Source organism: Schistocerca americana, chromosome X (assembly GCF_021461395.2).
Source record: "Schistocerca americana isolate TAMUIC-IGC-003095 chromosome X, iqSchAmer2.1, whole genome shotgun sequence".
NCBI lineage: Eukaryota > Metazoa > Arthropoda > Insecta > Orthoptera > Acrididae > Schistocerca > Schistocerca americana.
In genome coordinates, this window is record NC_060130.1 from 908,111,439 (window position 1) to 908,128,299 (window position 16,861).

The 16,861-nt window shown below is 36.3% G+C and overlaps 1 protein-coding gene across 5 annotated transcripts in view; it reads left to right on the forward strand.

Annotated features, from left to right (window-relative positions):
* Positions 1 to 7,548, forward strand: part of LOC124554999 — a 168,059-nt gene extending 160,511 nt beyond the window's left edge. For all 5 annotated transcript variants that reach the window (XM_047128739.1, XM_047128741.1, XM_047128742.1 and 2 more), the window contains 3 exons: positions 2,595 to 2,749; positions 4,612 to 4,776; positions 6,850 to 7,548. In XM_047128739.1, the coding sequence (XP_046984695.1) occupies positions 2,595 to 2,749; positions 4,612 to 4,776; positions 6,850 to 6,872 (343 nt within the window). In that variant the 3' untranslated portion in view covers positions 6,873 to 7,548. The remainder of the gene's footprint in view (positions 1 to 2,594; positions 2,750 to 4,611; positions 4,777 to 6,849) is intronic.
* The last annotated feature ends 9,313 nt before the right edge of the window (positions 7,549 to 16,861 follow it).

Sequence of the window (16,861 nt, forward strand, 5' to 3'; positions counted from 1 at the left end):
ACCTCAGAGGCTGGGGTCTGTATGGTTTACCTGAGTATATTGTGAGATTGTGGGTAAGACAATATTGAGATAATTAAGAATGTAGCAGGTGTGTGTGAACTGGACTCTTGTCTGTGATAATACTTGTCTAAAAGCATTAACATGTCACAGTAAAATATTTTGTCATAAGTGGCGCAATTAAAACTTGCTACTATGTTTCCAAGTTTGGTAAGATTTAATCTGGCTCCAGCTTTGGAGGCCAGTCCACAAAGCAAACATGCAACCATTAAGGAGAAGCTTCATGATGAATGTGGACTCAAACAGTTAGCATCCTTCAAGGATGATATAAGCTGTGACTGGCAGAACATAATAGTTTTGCCAAATCATTGTTTTACTCATCAAATTGGTATTAGTATTTGCCTCAGCAAATAAGGATCTTTTATTACTATATAGGCTGCTAGATGTGTGTTGCAATCCAAAATATATCCAGGAGTCGTCTTGTAGAAGCCAGATCCTATGGCAATATGGAGTTAGATTTGTGTTCCTATGGACTTAATATTTCACATGATATATCATAAACTTGATAGTGTCAAGTATACCCATATTACGAGTAATGAAATGATTGTAATTGCAACAGCTATTCTGAAGGACTTAATCTGTCTCCAATACAAATGTCAACAATAATGCAGGAATGGTTTTCAGTACAGGAAAGGGTTTATTTTCTCAGCTGGCTGCCTCCTGCACCAGACTTCTGTCCCATTTATATATACACATTAAATGGACCATGTGAGAAAGTTGGGCTAATTACATGCCAAAAAGCCTTGGTTGTCTGTAAAACATCAGCTTAGCTGTCTAGGAGGAGGTGGAAAAAATGTAGGATTTATTATGCACTTCATTAACTCCCTTCTTGCAGTGTGCTGATGGTCATTGAAGTTAGAGGCTTTTGAACAAAATATTAAGTGATAAAGAAACCACATTCTGTTCCCTTCTATTTATCAAAAATATATTACTCAAAACTACAAATACTTCTAACATTAATTCCATATTTTCTGCAGGTTAAACAGATAAATGCAATAGCACCAAAAATATAACCTAAGTGTGATTCATAACAAACCCTACCATTACATGGTTACTTTGCAGCCTGTAGACAATGATACTGACCTATGAACATAGTATATGAACTATCGAAACATCAATGTATCATCTTCCACTGTTCCCCCTCTTGACTTCATCTCACAGTATCAAATGCCTTTCCTAGGTGTGTGATTCAGAGACGTGCAGAACAGTTACTTGGGCATTTTTAGGGGGTGCATTGTTATGCTGACTGCCAAGAAGGTACTAATCTTTCAGTTGTACTCAGAATTGCAAGTGTTCATCATCTTCACCAGCACCACTGTACACTTTCTAACATGATTGTCTCCTGTATAACATGGCAGATTGTTCAAATTTTATATGTGGACATTTATTTGTGGTCTCACATTTACTGTGAATATGCTTATTTTTTCAGGTAGTAAATCCTTGTTGTGTTGAAAAGATATTTTTCAAAAGTGGTGTAAGAATTGGAAAAAGTCAGCTTCACATGTATTGATAGCCAGAACTCCATTGACTCTTGCTACTGATTTTTTTTCCCTAAGCTTGTTCTGGGATCTGTCCTTTTAAAACCAGAGACCTAGTATTTTCCAGTGACTGGTAATATATTAATTGTGCTTAAGACCCAGGTTTTTGTTTTGGGCAGCATAATAAGCTATTTTCCCTGTAATGAACTGAGGTAATGCCAAAGGACAATTTTGCAAAGGTGTTCACATATTCAACTACTTTTCTTTGTGAAGAGTGAAATGATCTTCATCTCAAGACAGGTTTCTTGTCTTGGCATGTTCAACTCTCTTGATATGCTGTTCAGTAATCACAAAAACTTCATTAAAATCGTGTTACTCTTTGGGCAGTCTTCAGCAGTATAAATATTCTCTGGTTTTACTATTGATTTCAGTGTTTAAAAATAGCTGTGCATGGAATATTTTCTGTACTTATCTGTGGTGGAATTTCTGTGTTAATGCCATTTGATGATGATGATGATGATGATGATGATGATGATGATGATGATGACGACGACCAAATGCTACACCAAACTTTTTGACTGCCTCACTTCTGAGTAAATGTTCTGACAGCCAATTAAAACAGTTTCAGGAATAAATGGGTATCTCTTCTGCTTGATAACAACTTTTGTATAGCTAAATTTCTATAGATGTCTGCAGCTGGGTAGCATTTATGAAATTATAGTGTAGAGTACAATAATCTGTATGTAGCCATATTTTCATCAAGATACATCTACCGTCATGTTCCACACCATAGCAAGTAACAACTAAAAATTAGTTATCCTAGATTCTTGTTGAAGAACAACATAAATACCATCCTCAGTGTCTTACCTCTGAAGCTGACATCTGAGCAACAGAGGTTGGTTTTCTGTAACTACTTTTGAATTTTTAATCGGCATGCAGGGACTTCCATTTTCACTGCGATAAACCACCATGAAGAAAGTATCTACATCTACACTGTTACTTTTTTTGTTGTTTCATTTGTGTCATTTAAAACTCTATATGAATTGTTTGTTTTTCTAGGGCACAAGACAGCCAAAGCAGAGAGCAGATTGCTGGTCACCATAATATTCTCAGGCCTAATGGTAATCCTGTAACAATGAACTCTGACCAAACTACTGAGAAAATGCTTAGTGTCAGTGGAAAGAAAAAATGTTCTCATTGTGGAGAGGAACTAGGTGAGTGCTTAAACGCAAATGACAAAATTGCAGGATATCCCCATTTACCAACACATTATGTTTCCATGACACTAAAACAATGACACTGATACTGGTTTGCTCCAGGTCTCCATGCTATTATATCCTGTGCAAGCTTCATCATCTCTGATTAACTACTGCAACCTACAGCCTTCTCAATCTGCTTACTGTAGTCATCTCTTGGTCTCCATCTATGATTTTTACACCCCACACTTCCCTCCAGTACTAAACTGGTGATCCCTTGATGTCTCAGAATATGTCCTACCAATCAATCCCTTCTTCTAGTCAGGTTGTGCCACAAATTTCTCTCAGCTCCAATTCTGTTCAGTACCTCCTCATTAGTTACATGATCTAACCATCTAATCTTCAGCATTATTCTGTAGCACCACATTTCAAAAGCTTTTATTCTCTTCTTATCTAAACTGTTTATCATGCATATTTGACTTCCATACATGGCTACACTCCAGACATATGCCTAGACCAAGAACATCCAAACAGTTAAATCTTAATCAATGTTAATTAATTACTCATTTTCAAAAACACTTTTCTTGCCATTACCAGTCTGCATTTTGTATCCTATCTACTTCGACCACATCAGTTATTTTGCTGCCCAAATCGCAAAACTCATCTACTACTTTACGTATCTCATTTCCTAATCTCATTCCTTCAACATTACCTGATTTAAATTAACTACATTCCATTATCCTCGTGTTGCTTTTGTTTATGTTCATCTTATACACGCCTTTCAAGCCAACGTCTATTCCTTTCAACTGCTCTTCAAAGTCCTTTGCTGCCTCTGACAGTTACAATGTCATCGAAAAACCCCAAAATTTTTATTTATTTTCACTGGACCTTAATTCCTACTCCAAATTTTTCTTTGGATTCTTTAACTTGGGGGCAGACTATAACACTGTCTCACACCCTTTCCAAACACTTCTTCCCTTTCAGACCCATTGACACTGCCGTCTGGTTTCTGCTCAAGTTGTAAACAGCCTTTCGCTCCCTGTATTATACCCCTGCTACCATCAGAATTTCAAAGAGGGGAGAGAGGGGAAAATCATATACTGAGCATTAAAATTTGCATTAGAAGTATGTGTATATTTGATGGCATGATTGAATTTAATAACCACCACCACCAACAACAACAACAACAACAACAACAACATTAGTACTACTACATTACCACCAGCTAATAAATTTTTGATTGTACATAACTGTGGAGGATTGAGCAGTTAAAGAATCAGTGTTTCATATACTGGAATCCAGGACTGCAAATACTTATTTTTAGATAGTATTTTCTTGGATGTACAGAGATGTGTAGATGAAAGATCATTCTGATAGTGGGGTACAGAAAAACAAATGGGATACTAAAAAGTAACAGTTAGGTCAGTAATAAGTACTCATTTTACTTCAAATTTTTTAGTTAAATGCAGTGTATTAATGGGTATTGTAGGTTACTTAAAATTACTATCATTTACGTACATTGATCTTGGAGTTATATAGGGAACATGATCTGATTTATTCCATTTTGGTGTGATACTTCTGTGAAATGAGTGAATGAAGCTGCAATTATCTTTAAAATTATCATTGGAACAAACCTAGTTTTCAGAAAAACATTCTGTGACTAGATACCACTTTTTATAAGAAGTTTTTCTTTAAGAACTGAAGATATATTCCAAAATGTATGCTATCATTTTATGTCAGATTATATGTTATATTTAATGTAATTTAGAAATTTAAGCACATACAACAGAAATTTCAGAGAAAATACAATGTAAAGTAATCCTGTCATAAATTTTCAATATCTTAAACTTCTTGATGATTTTGTGATCATTCAATTTCAGGCAGAGGAGCTGCAATGATCATAGAGAGTTTGAGACTTTTCTATCACATTGACTGTTTTAAATGCTGTGTGTGCCACATCCAACTTGGTGATGGACTTATGGGCACAGATGTCAGAGTTCGCAATAACAAACTCCACTGCCATAATTGTTATTCCAGTGAAGATGGTAAGTATTGGTAATATAGTGTTGAATTAAGTTACTGTGTTCATCAGTTAATTTGTGACTTGGAATGAAATAAAAGAAAACTCTTAACAATGAGTAAAGTGGTAGTTTTCTTTTGAGATTCTCTCTGGTGTCCTGCTGTCTGGTGAATGAAAACTGGTTTGTGTGAATTGCTCCTGAAAATATAGTACTTGTCAGTGATTCAGAGAATTGTTATCAATGGCCTAATTAGCTACTGAAAACTAACAAACTAACAAAGATGTAGCTGAATTCTATAAGGTACAATTCAGATGTAGTAAAGTAATACAAATTAACAGGCCTTCTGAGGGAAAAAAATCTGTGTTTCATGAGCATTTTCCAAGTGCAAAGTTTTCCTTTTTTTAAAAAAATTCTCCAAGTCACTTAGTGAATGAATGTTAAATTTGTCAAAGCAGTTGCCATTAATCTTCACTCTGATCTCTCGTGGAGTGTGATCTCTGGCACTATACACTCTGTGTTAATATCTGTTTTCTTACAGATTATATGAATAATACCTTTCCTGATAAGAGTGCTACCCTTACTAATATTCATCTCAGTCCTTCAGAAACCCATCATCATTGTTTCCAAATATTTATCATATTGCTTATTTAATTTTTATGGGTATAATTTTCACATACTCCCATATATAGCTTACTTTCAAAGTTGCACAGTTTATATTAAATCAGTTGTGTATTGTCAGCTGTATTTGTCTTCCTCAATGTGTACAGCTCCAGGGATCTCAATGCTTTAAAGAATGTTCATTCTGCCATAAGCAGAACATGTAAATGCAGCTTTTAGTTCACGACCAGTTTAACACACACCATTTTTCATAAAGTTTACTTCCCACAGCAGTATTGGTAAAGTTTTTTATAGTTTACCCACCAAAAACCTCATATTAAATATCAAATGTTAGTTATTTTTATTTGCAAGGTAAAACGCCTTTCTCCAGCCTATTAATTTCTGACCAGGTTTGCTCTTTTTTTCCTGTTTTTCCTGTTTAGACATCAACCCAAATAATAAAATAAAATTTGAGACAATTGTGATGTGACAGAAAATATAGAGATTCAAATTATTCAGATAATTTTTCTTAATAGCTTATGTTTATAATTTAGACTGATCCATTATCATTTTCTGAAATTGCATGTTCAGACTTGAGCATCAGAATATGAATTTGGTTCACCCCTGCCACAGTGGTTGTTCAAAACATATTCTTTTCAGCTCAGACAATTTTAACTTGGTTACAAGTGCAATTTAGATTTGATTGTGTCATCATTGACATGCAATGATTTTTGTTTAATGTTCCTATGGATCTTATTAGGTTTCATTTTGACCTTTTTTAAATAATTGTTGCTCATTTCACCATATATTATTTCAGTTTGTAGTTCTTGCCACTTAAAGGTTCCATTCACCTACTATATTAACTACTTAAACATTTCATTTTTGGGTCCCCTCTACTCCTCAATGGTTTATTCAAAATACGAAGTGACAATATGACAAAGTATACTGTTCTTTTTAATCAGGTTTATACAGTGTCTCTGCCCCACAATTATAATAATAATAATAAAATTATTATTATTATTATTATTATTTTATTATTATTATTTTATTTTTATTATTTTATTTTTATTATTATTATTATTATTACTAGCAGCATATGTAAACTTTGACGAAGCCAATTGTATGAAAAATACTGAATATTCTGTTCTGTTCTATTCTATTCTAATGTACACAAAGACCTGTTGCTTTCATAAAAAAATCTGTTTCACTGTTTCAAAAGAAAAGCAAAACTAAAACCCCTTTTTTAGTAAAATTATGGAAGTTTACAATGTGATATTAATTTTAACGAAAAGCGAATAGGGAAAAATGTGGTGAGAACTACCAATTTAACATAAAGATATTTTAAGATAAAGCACAAGTTTGTGAATGAAATCTCTCCAATTTGATCTAGGTCATACATAGTTTAGAGCATGGATTTCATTATTATTTTGTATATCACATTTCGTGAAATCCCCATTGTATGAGTGATAAAAGGATTGATTTTTTTTCATCATTTTGCAGGTGTGAAATTCAGCTGTGTATGAGAAGCTTCAAACAGTGATCAGTTTTGGTATTTCCTCATGTAAGGGAGGCCTGTAAATCAGAAATAATGTAAATTCACAAATTTGTACAGCATTTTCTTCACCATGTTTATATTGTACACTATGTAAATTATGGTACATGTTCACAAATAAGTTAATGTTAACAAAGCAGCCTCTCTTTCTTCTTGTAAGAAGAGTGTTAAGTCTTTATTTTTGTGTGTAGTCGTGATGATATTAACACTGTAGAAGCTACAAAACTGGAATACAGAAATGTGATATTAGCCATATGTAACTATGTATCCAAGTGACTATGCCAAATGAAAGTATAATATTCTGAAACTGTTATTGTCGTTAGGTTCTCTTGCAGTTCAGTCACCAAATATTTGAGAAATATTTTTGTAAATTGAAATTTCTGAGTTGTATATTGTCAAAGTACTTTTTTCCATTACATACTGATGTTACCAAGCCTGATATTTTGTTTGGAGTATGTCTGGAAAACATTCTTCTAATTGTAATATGCATTAAACATGTGAAAAAATATTTTGTATTATATGGAGAGTGTACAGATATAGTAAAATTAGCTTTAACTTTTGTCACCTCAGTTGTTTTCATTGTACTAAATTGTACAGTACTGTTGTAAATTTGTAACATAAAAGAACTATATTAATGGTTTGTTAAATTTTTTTGTTATTATGTGAGTAATTTGTGTTTTCACCCAATGCTCTATTTTGAGTATGTCTTCGTATTTGTAGAGGTTAATATGGTGTTTAAAGGTAGTGATATTACAAATGATAACCTTAGATTACAGAGGAATTTTCACAAGTGCAGGTGTGTACTGTCAATTGGATATTGGTGAGGAGGAAATAGTATGGAAGAGGACAAACAATTAATACAGAATTGTCGCAGACATTTGATTTGAAAAGCAGTCTTGAGAGGAAAGTAAGATGGGTACATAAGCCCATAAAAATAACCAACATGAGAGATGAACAGTAGTATGGAGCTTGATATGGGAGTGAGGAGAAGCAGGAAATAGTTAGGGAACAGTGGCAAGACGTTGGAGAAGAGAGAGGTAACTTAAGCACAGGGACTTTGAGGTCAGGAAGATACTGAGAGTGGAGGATGTATTGGATAGACAGTTACCTTCTGCTTCATTCACAGAAGCATGTGTTGAAGGAAAACAGGAGGAATTCAGATGACACTCGTAATAAAGCGTACATTATAGCTGACAGTTGTGGGGCGGCGGGTGGAATATTGTTATATGTGTAATGTGTTCCTTTTATTTATTTAATGCTGTTGTTTGCCGTTCTCAACACTGGCTCTCTAACTACAATATTGGCAACCAGAAAGTGATTAGCAAAACGTGAAGCCTGTAATTAGAATTCCTAGTGCCCACTTCATCTGAGAAATACACTTATAGCTACAGCTTATAGCTCTGAGGAATTAGGAGATTGTCTGGGATTCATAATCAAAAACGATTCTCTTTAAAATGTTCACTATATTCTGAAAGTCACAGACCAAAAAAGAATCCACACAATCCAACTACCAGAGCAGTTTAGAGTCTAATGCGCTGATGCAACTATAACTGTTCAAATTAAAGGTTTAAGTGAATGCTCGCCATAATTTGATGATAATGTTCATCAAATGCCACGCTAAATAATGGTAGAATGTCTGTCCCGTTTCGGCACGTGAAAATACGACATATGCAAACTGAAGATAGATCATTAAAGTCATCCCAGAACTAACACTTCACTCGAAAACAATTTCATGGTTACGCATATCCCGAGTAACTTATTACGGCATCCGAGGCTGTTTATAGCAATGATACCGACGCGACACGACTCCCGGCACATGTGGTGCGCTAATCAGCGTCTGGAGAGAACTGGGGCCTTATTTCCTGACGCAGCATTCTTATATATAAAGCCGCGGTGCGGACGGCTAAGGGAACGCCTGATTAAATCCGCTCTCCCGACTAGCCTCTGGGCTAGTAATGCACCACTTTAAGTTATTGAATAAATCATTGCTTCCTTTGCTGATGTCCGATGAAGCTCTCAATTTAAATGTGCAATCAGCACACAGGTAAGTAATCATAATAAAAGTCTGACGTGGCTAAGTCAAATATTTTGGACGAGAGAATTAATTTAATTACACTACACGCAGTAGACGAGCTCTGAACTTGCCCTTTGGAGATATGCTGTCGCTATACTTTTATAGTTATTCAGTTGAAACTTCTCACATCTTTATGATTATAGCGGATCTCCCTTCTACTTAAACATCCAGCCTTATTTATTCACCTACTTAATCTATCTTGCTTCCTTAATTTTTAAGACAAAAACCAGAAAATCATTAATTTCAACTAAAATTTTAATTTGTGAGATCCAGAATACTGTTTCTACTAAATTATTATGAAAAAGGAATCTAATATAAATTTTTAAGTTTCTAGCTGTTTTCTGTTGCGCCTATGATTTTTACAGAAAAAATCCAAACTCCAAAAATGGTTAAATTTATTGAACTGATATTCAACACATATTGATTTAGTATTACTCCTGACATGCTAGAAACGTTTCAGGTTATTTACTTGATTTTTAAAGTATTGCGCAACATTTATGATGTCAGAGCTAGTTACAGCGGACTGGCTGGCACACAATGGAAATACTGATGTGAATTTTATACGGCATGAGTAGGCTGCTTCCCTACACAGTGTTGTACTGAGAAGGATGGCCCAGAACTCTTCGTAAATTAAATGGACAGAAGACTATTGCTTTGGGTGAAGCAGAAAACATTTTTGGGAGTACATTCTTCATTTTGGAGGATGAAGAAAGATTGTGATATCCATGACAGAGGAATGATTTAAGTATTTCCAATCCAGGATTTGGGGGGGGGGGGGGGGTTATGTAATCAGGGGGATAGTCTGTTTTGGTTGGTTAGCTTGTAATACTACCTACTACTGCAAGGCTGAAGTTTGTAGTGCAAGAAAATGAGGAAGCAGAAAACAAAATGTGTGGTATGGGTGAAATATTTGTAACGGGGTTGAAATTCTGGTATCTATTAGTGACTGAAATGGTCTGACGTGGGGAGGAAGGAAGGGAGGGAGGGAGAAGATGAAATTACCAGTAAGTATAAGCCAAAGAAAAAAAATGAAATAAATCAAAAGCTGCTGCACATTTACAATATTTATTGGAAAACATCCTCAAAAAACTGTCAAAAAGTACATATTCTTCAAAACATTCAGGAGATGTTGGAAGATGTCACATGTTAACTGAAGAGAGGGGGGGGGGGGGAAAGCTGTATGAATAGGTGGAATGCTCACAAATTCAGAAATCGGATAATTTCAGAGTTGAGTTGGAGGAGTAAGTGTGCATGCATGTAGAGATTTATACATAACTTTAGCTGTATCTACACTAACAATTACTTTGTGGCTAAACAATATTGTCAGTACAATATTAACATCGTGATGGCCACAAGGCCCCTGCTGGCCACAGCAAAGCCTCACACCTGATGTCATGTGCCAGTGCCTGCTAGCAGCCACAGCAGAGCTTTATATCTCATATGTAATACCGTGTGCCTGGTCAGACCTGCTGAACATTCATCACCATGCATGTGGCTGTCAATGTATTAAAAAGAACTGGAATGTGTGTTAAAAGCCTTGGTAAGGAGACAGTGTAGAACACAGTTGGCAGGGAATGCTGCTGGATGTGGTCGATTAAAGCGCAAATTTGATTAAAAGAAATCACAATGTTTAATCTTCAGCATTTAAAAATAACTGGGATGCAAGAATTGGCACTAAACTTGACTAGATTTCTGGTTAAGTTTAGACAGGTAATTGAAGATCTAAAAGCCAAGAAACATTTAACAATACCACTTATGGTGATGCGTTATTATGAACTGAACTGTTGACAAAGTGCTCTGAACCTACATCAGAATTCTAGTTAAAATTATGTTTAACTTACCATTTGATTAGGCTTTCTGTATGACTAAAAATACAGAAATGACCAAAAGCATTCTGTAAGATAAATTGGAAGAAAGTGATAAACATTTGGTTGTGGTACAGCTGTGCTTTGGTATAAGAAATTTGGAGGAGGAGAAGGAAAAAAAAAAAGTGTAGTTTAGCAATTTACACAAGGTGTGATGAAAAAGTAATGGTAATTTTTTAATTTCATGGGATTTATACATCAATTTTCAAATTTTTTTTAATCTTCTTGGTACACATGTTCTCAATGTATGTTGGCATTTTCAGCTGTTTTGAGTATTTAGTTTGTTGTTGATAGTTGAAAAGGTTGTATGTGGTTGTCAGTGCTCGGTGAATTTTTACTTTCAAAAAGATGGTTCGAAAAATTTTCAGTAAATTTTGCTTGAAAAATGGAATCAAGTGCAGCACCATATTCAAAATGTTGTCTGTGGCTTCTGGCGAATGTACAAGACAAGAGTTTGACTGATATAAATATTTGAAAGAGGGTCATGATGATGATGATGATGATGATGATGATGATGATGATGATGATGATGAACACAATGGCTGTCCTGGATGCCCTAGCACATCAGTTATGGATGAAAGTGTGGAAGACGCAAAGAAACTGGTTCTGGAAAATTGAATCACCATCAAAGGGGTTGCTGATGATGTTGGCATATATCCTTTCCCTTAAGCCAAGCAATTTTTTATTTTTATTTTTTTTCTGGGGGCATGAAAAGTGTAGCAGCAAAGTCTGTTCAGAAATTATTGAAATTCAACTAATAAAGGCACTGTATAAACATCACTCCAGAATTGCCGAGTGAAGTTGACAAAGATGCAGAACTTCTAAAGGTCGTTGTAAAAGGTGGGTATATGGATATGACATAAAAATCAAAGGCCCATTTGTCCCAATGGAAACTACCTGAAGACACAAGACAAATAAAATGCACAATTTTGAACACTTGTGAGGTTCTTATCACTGTTTCCTTTGATTATAGTGCATCATGAGTTCTCGCCTTATGGTCCTAACGAATACTACCTGGAAGTTATGTGCCATTTACATGAAGCACTCAGAAGAAAATGACAAGAATTGTGGCAAAACCACTTTGGGACATTGCATGATGACAGGGAAGAAAAAAATTTGTTGCCTCAGGCACCATATATGGCAGTCATGGCCCACTGTCACTTGTTTCTATTCCCAAGGCTAATGACAACCATGAAAGAATGTCATTTTGCCACCATTGATGAGATAAAAACAGAATTTCTGAAGAAGCCGAACACTGTAGTGAAAAGGGAGTTCCAGAAGTGCTTACAAGATTGTAAAAAGAACTGGAACATGTGTGTTACATCTGGGGCATTACTTTGACAGGGATGAAGTTGATGTTGATGATCAAAAAAAGTTTATTTAAGGAAAATGAAAGTTTCCATTACTCGTAAGAGTTCTCCTAGGGCAGTGGTTACCAACAGGTGATCTGCAGACTCCCAGGGGTCCGCAAGATGCTATTAGAATAAATATATTACTTATGATAACAGATTTTTTTGTTTTTTGTTTTGGCTGCTTCCTGCATGAACAGAGCTTTAGCGAATGCTAACTTCTGTGTTTAGTGTCTTCCTAGAACCAACTGACACCTAGAAAACATATAAAAAGACTCTTAATTTGGCCTTTTTTAGGTACTTGATACTGTGATATGATAAGGTACCAATCATGCTCGATGAGGGGATCCTCGAGAAAATTTTGTTGGGAACCCCTGTCCTAGAGCATATAAAACCACTGAATGAAAGATAAACTGAAATGATGAGTGCAGGGGAAATTTATCCATTTCCTGTTTTCCTCCAAAGTGCACACCATTAGAAGGAATTTTTCATTTTAATTCCTTAAATTGATGTTGGCGACAACTTTGTTTGTTGACACAGTGTCCATGATAACCAGGCCTACCTTAGATTTCTGACAGTGACACAACTAAGAACCTCCATGTACCTTTTGGGTAATTCTCATCTACATCTGAGCTGAAATGACTTGGTTATGACAGGGAAGCCAGACAGCGGGGACCAAACCCAGTTGCTTTCCTTAGGGAAATTATAGTAACACTGCCTTCCAAAACTGAATCGTCTTGAACGCATTTTAACCATTCCTAGTACTAGCTCTCCAGCGCAATCCAATTTCAGCTGCATAGGAATTGTCGTTGCAGAATAAGAGGAGTAAAGCCACTCCACAAAATATAAATTACATCTTACTTAAACCAAGTATTTAGCCCTACCAAAACTGATTAATATTTGTGATTATATTTATGACAGTAAAAATAATTAACTTGTTTTAACACATTGACTGGCACACATTTAGTGACGGACCTTTCAGCACCTTACCAGACCACAGTGTTAGTTATGAGGTTCTGCTGTGGCTACTGGTGGGTACATGGCATCAAGCAAGCAGTTTTTCTGTGGCTGCTGGTGGCCACACAGCAGTCAATACATTAAGAATGGTCACAATATACACACGCTAAAAGAAATCTGAGCTTCCTGCTAAAAGCTGTAATGTGAACAATACTTGTTTATTAATTAGTTTTATAATTGAAAGACATTTCTAACTATTTCTCATTGAATTTATTTATTTACTTACGTATGTATTTTATTATCTAGCCAGAGATAGCAAATGCTGTATAGATGCTGTCCAAATGAACATAAAAATTTTACATGAAATCATTACAAAGAAATGGGGCATCCAAATATACACACAAAGTAAGACATGCATTACATACATACAATATATAAGACAAAGATGATATACAAAATAATACAAATTTATATCCATATACAGTTTTGTCATTAAAAATCATAGACAGTTCTTGAGAGATATTTACTTTTATCTTCCTCAGATAGCAAATATTTTTATACAGCAATGATTAAGTAACAGTTTTACATTGAAGAATAGCTGCCCTTTATGTATGCAAATACAGTTAAAATGTTGAGGGGAAAGAGGACAATATATTTGGTTTTGACTTAAGACAAATATTACCAGGTAAATGTTATTGGTCTACATAGCCATTTTCTATAGTGTCACATTAGCTGCTGTAAGTAGGTTGTATATTCATTTATACATCAGCCCTACAATCTCTGTGAGATTACATGCATATTCAGATCACGTTTTGCCACACTCTTGAATACCTAGGGCTTCCAGTTTATCTAAAAGAATGTCACAATTGACAGTATCAGATGCTTTGGAGAGGTCTGAATCAACTTCTACACTGAAATTCCAAAGAAACTGGCATAGGAATGTGTATTCAAAAACAAAGATGTGAAAACAGGCAGAATATGGTGCTTTGCTTGGCAATGCCTATATAAGGCAACAAGTGTCTGGCACAATTTTTAGATCGGTTACTGCTGCTACACTGGCAGGTTACCAACATTTAAGTGAGATGAACATGGTGTTACAGTTGGCGCACGAGTGATGAGACACAGCATCTCCAAGGTAGCGATGAAGTGGGGATTTTCCTGTACAACCATTTCACAAGTGTACCGTGACTATCAGGAATCCAGTAAAACATCAAATTTCTGACATTGCTGTGGCCAGAAAAGGATCCTGCAAGAACAGGACCAATGACAACTGATGAGAATCATTCAATGTGACAGAAGTGCAACCCTTCCACAGATTGCTGCAGATTTCAATGCTGGGCCATCAACAAGTGTCAGCCTGTGAACCATTCAACAAAATGTCATTGATATGGGCTTTCAGAGCTGAAGGCCCACTTGTGTACCCTTGATGACTGCATGAAAAAAAGCTTTATGCCTCACCTGGGCCCATCAACACCAGCATTGGACTGTTGGTGACTGGAAACATATTGCCTGGTTGGACGAGTCTCGTTTCAAATTCTATTGAGCAGATGGACATGTACGGTTATGGAGACGACCTCATGAATCCATGGACCCTGTATGTCAGTAGGGGATTGTTCAAGCAGATGGAGGCGCTGTAATGGTGTGGAGTGTGTTCAGTTAGAGTGATATGGGACCACTGACATGTCTAGACATGACTGACAGGTGACACGTATGTAAGCATCCTGTCTGATCGCCTGCATCCATTCATGTCCATTGTGCATCGCGACAGACTTAAGCAATTCCAGCAGGACAATGCGACACCCAACATGTCCAGAATTGCTACAGAGTGGCTCCAGGAACACACTTCTGAGATTAAACACTTCTGCTGGCGACCATACTCCCCAGATGTGAACATTATTGAGCATATCTGCGATGTCGTGCAATGTGCTGTTCAGAAGAGATCTCCACCTTCTCGTACTCTTATGAACTTATGGACAGTCCTGCAGGATTAATGGTGTCAGTTCCCTCCAGCACTACTTCAGACATTAGTTGATTCCATGCCATGTCGTGTTGTGGCACTTCTGCATGCTTGTGGGGGCCCTACACAACATTAGGCAGGTGTACCAGTTTCTTTGGCTCTTCAGTGTATTATACTATTGGTTTTTTCCCTTCATGATTTTTTATTGTTTGTTGATATAGCACATTACTGTTGTTTCTGTGTTTTTACCTGCTTGAGAGCAATTTTGATTACTGTTTAGTAGCTTAAGGTCACTTAGATATTTGTTGATTCAGTGCTTCACCAATTGATTATAACATGCAGCAGCACGTTATTTACTCATGATGACAATTTATGTTTCTAGCTTTTTATCACTTTAACACTTCATGTTCATATGTTGGATGTATGTTCATGCTATAAGCAGCTCTTAAGCATTCTAGATTGCCTGGCTTTGTGAACTTCGAGCATAATGAATTTGCAAAATAATACAATTATTTTGCTGCTGCAACAAGCAGTGAAATAATTGTATTATTTTACAAATTTTGTTTTTTAATGTTTTTCACATATTATTCTTGCTCCAGTACTCATAGTACACAAAATAACTTAAGATTCAATTTCAGATGATCTGTCATTATTAAGAAATTTAGCCTTAGTGATTGCTTTTCATTATACCCTCTTGCGGTTGGTTGGTTGGTTGGTTGGTTGACTTATTTGGGGGGAAGGGACCTAACAGTGAGGTCATTAATCCCATCAAATTAGGGAAGGATGTGGGAGGAAGTCAGCCAAGCCCTTTCAAAGGAATCATCCCAGCATTTGCCTGAATCAATTTAGGGAAATCACGGAAAACGTAAATCAGGATGGCCAGACGCCGGTTTGAACCATCGTCCTCCTGAATGAGAGTCCAGTGTGCTAACAACTGCACCACCTCACTCAATTCCTCGTAGTTCGTAACATACACTGAGTTGACAAGAGTCATGGGATAGCAAAATGCACATCTACAGATGGTGATAGTATTTCATAACCAAGGTATAAAAGGCAATGCTTTGCAGAGCTGTCTGCAGCGAATAGGCACTTGGTGCAGGGAGTGGCAACTGACCCTTAGCATAGACAAATGTAATGTATTGTGAATACATAGAAAGAAAGATCCTTTATTGTATGATAATACGATAGTGGAACAAACACTGGTAGCTGTTACTTCTGTAAAATATCTGGGAGTATGCGTACGGAACGATTTGAAGTGGAATGGTCATATAAAATTAATTGTTGGTAAGGCGGGTGCCAGGTTGAGATTCATTGGAAGAGTCCTTAGAAAATGTAGTCCATCAACAAAGGAGGTTTCTTGCAAAACACTCGTTCGACCTATACTTGAGTATTGCTCATCAGTGTGGGATCCGTACCAGGTCGGGTTGACAGAGGAAATAGAGAAGATCCAAAGAAGAGCGGCATGTTTCATCACAGGATTATTTGGTAAGCGTGATAGTGTTACGGAGATGTTTAGAAAACTCAAGTGGCAGACTCTGCAAGAGATGCACTCTGCATAGCGGTGTAGCTTGCTGTCCAGCTTTCGAGAGGGTGCGTTTCTGGATGAGGTATCGAATATATTGCTTCCCCCTACTTATACCTCCCGAGGAGATCACGAATGTAAAATTAGAGAGATTCGAGCATGCACAGAGGCTTTCTGGCAGTCGTTCTTCCCGCGAACCATACGCGACTGGAACAGGAAAGGGAGGTATTGACAGT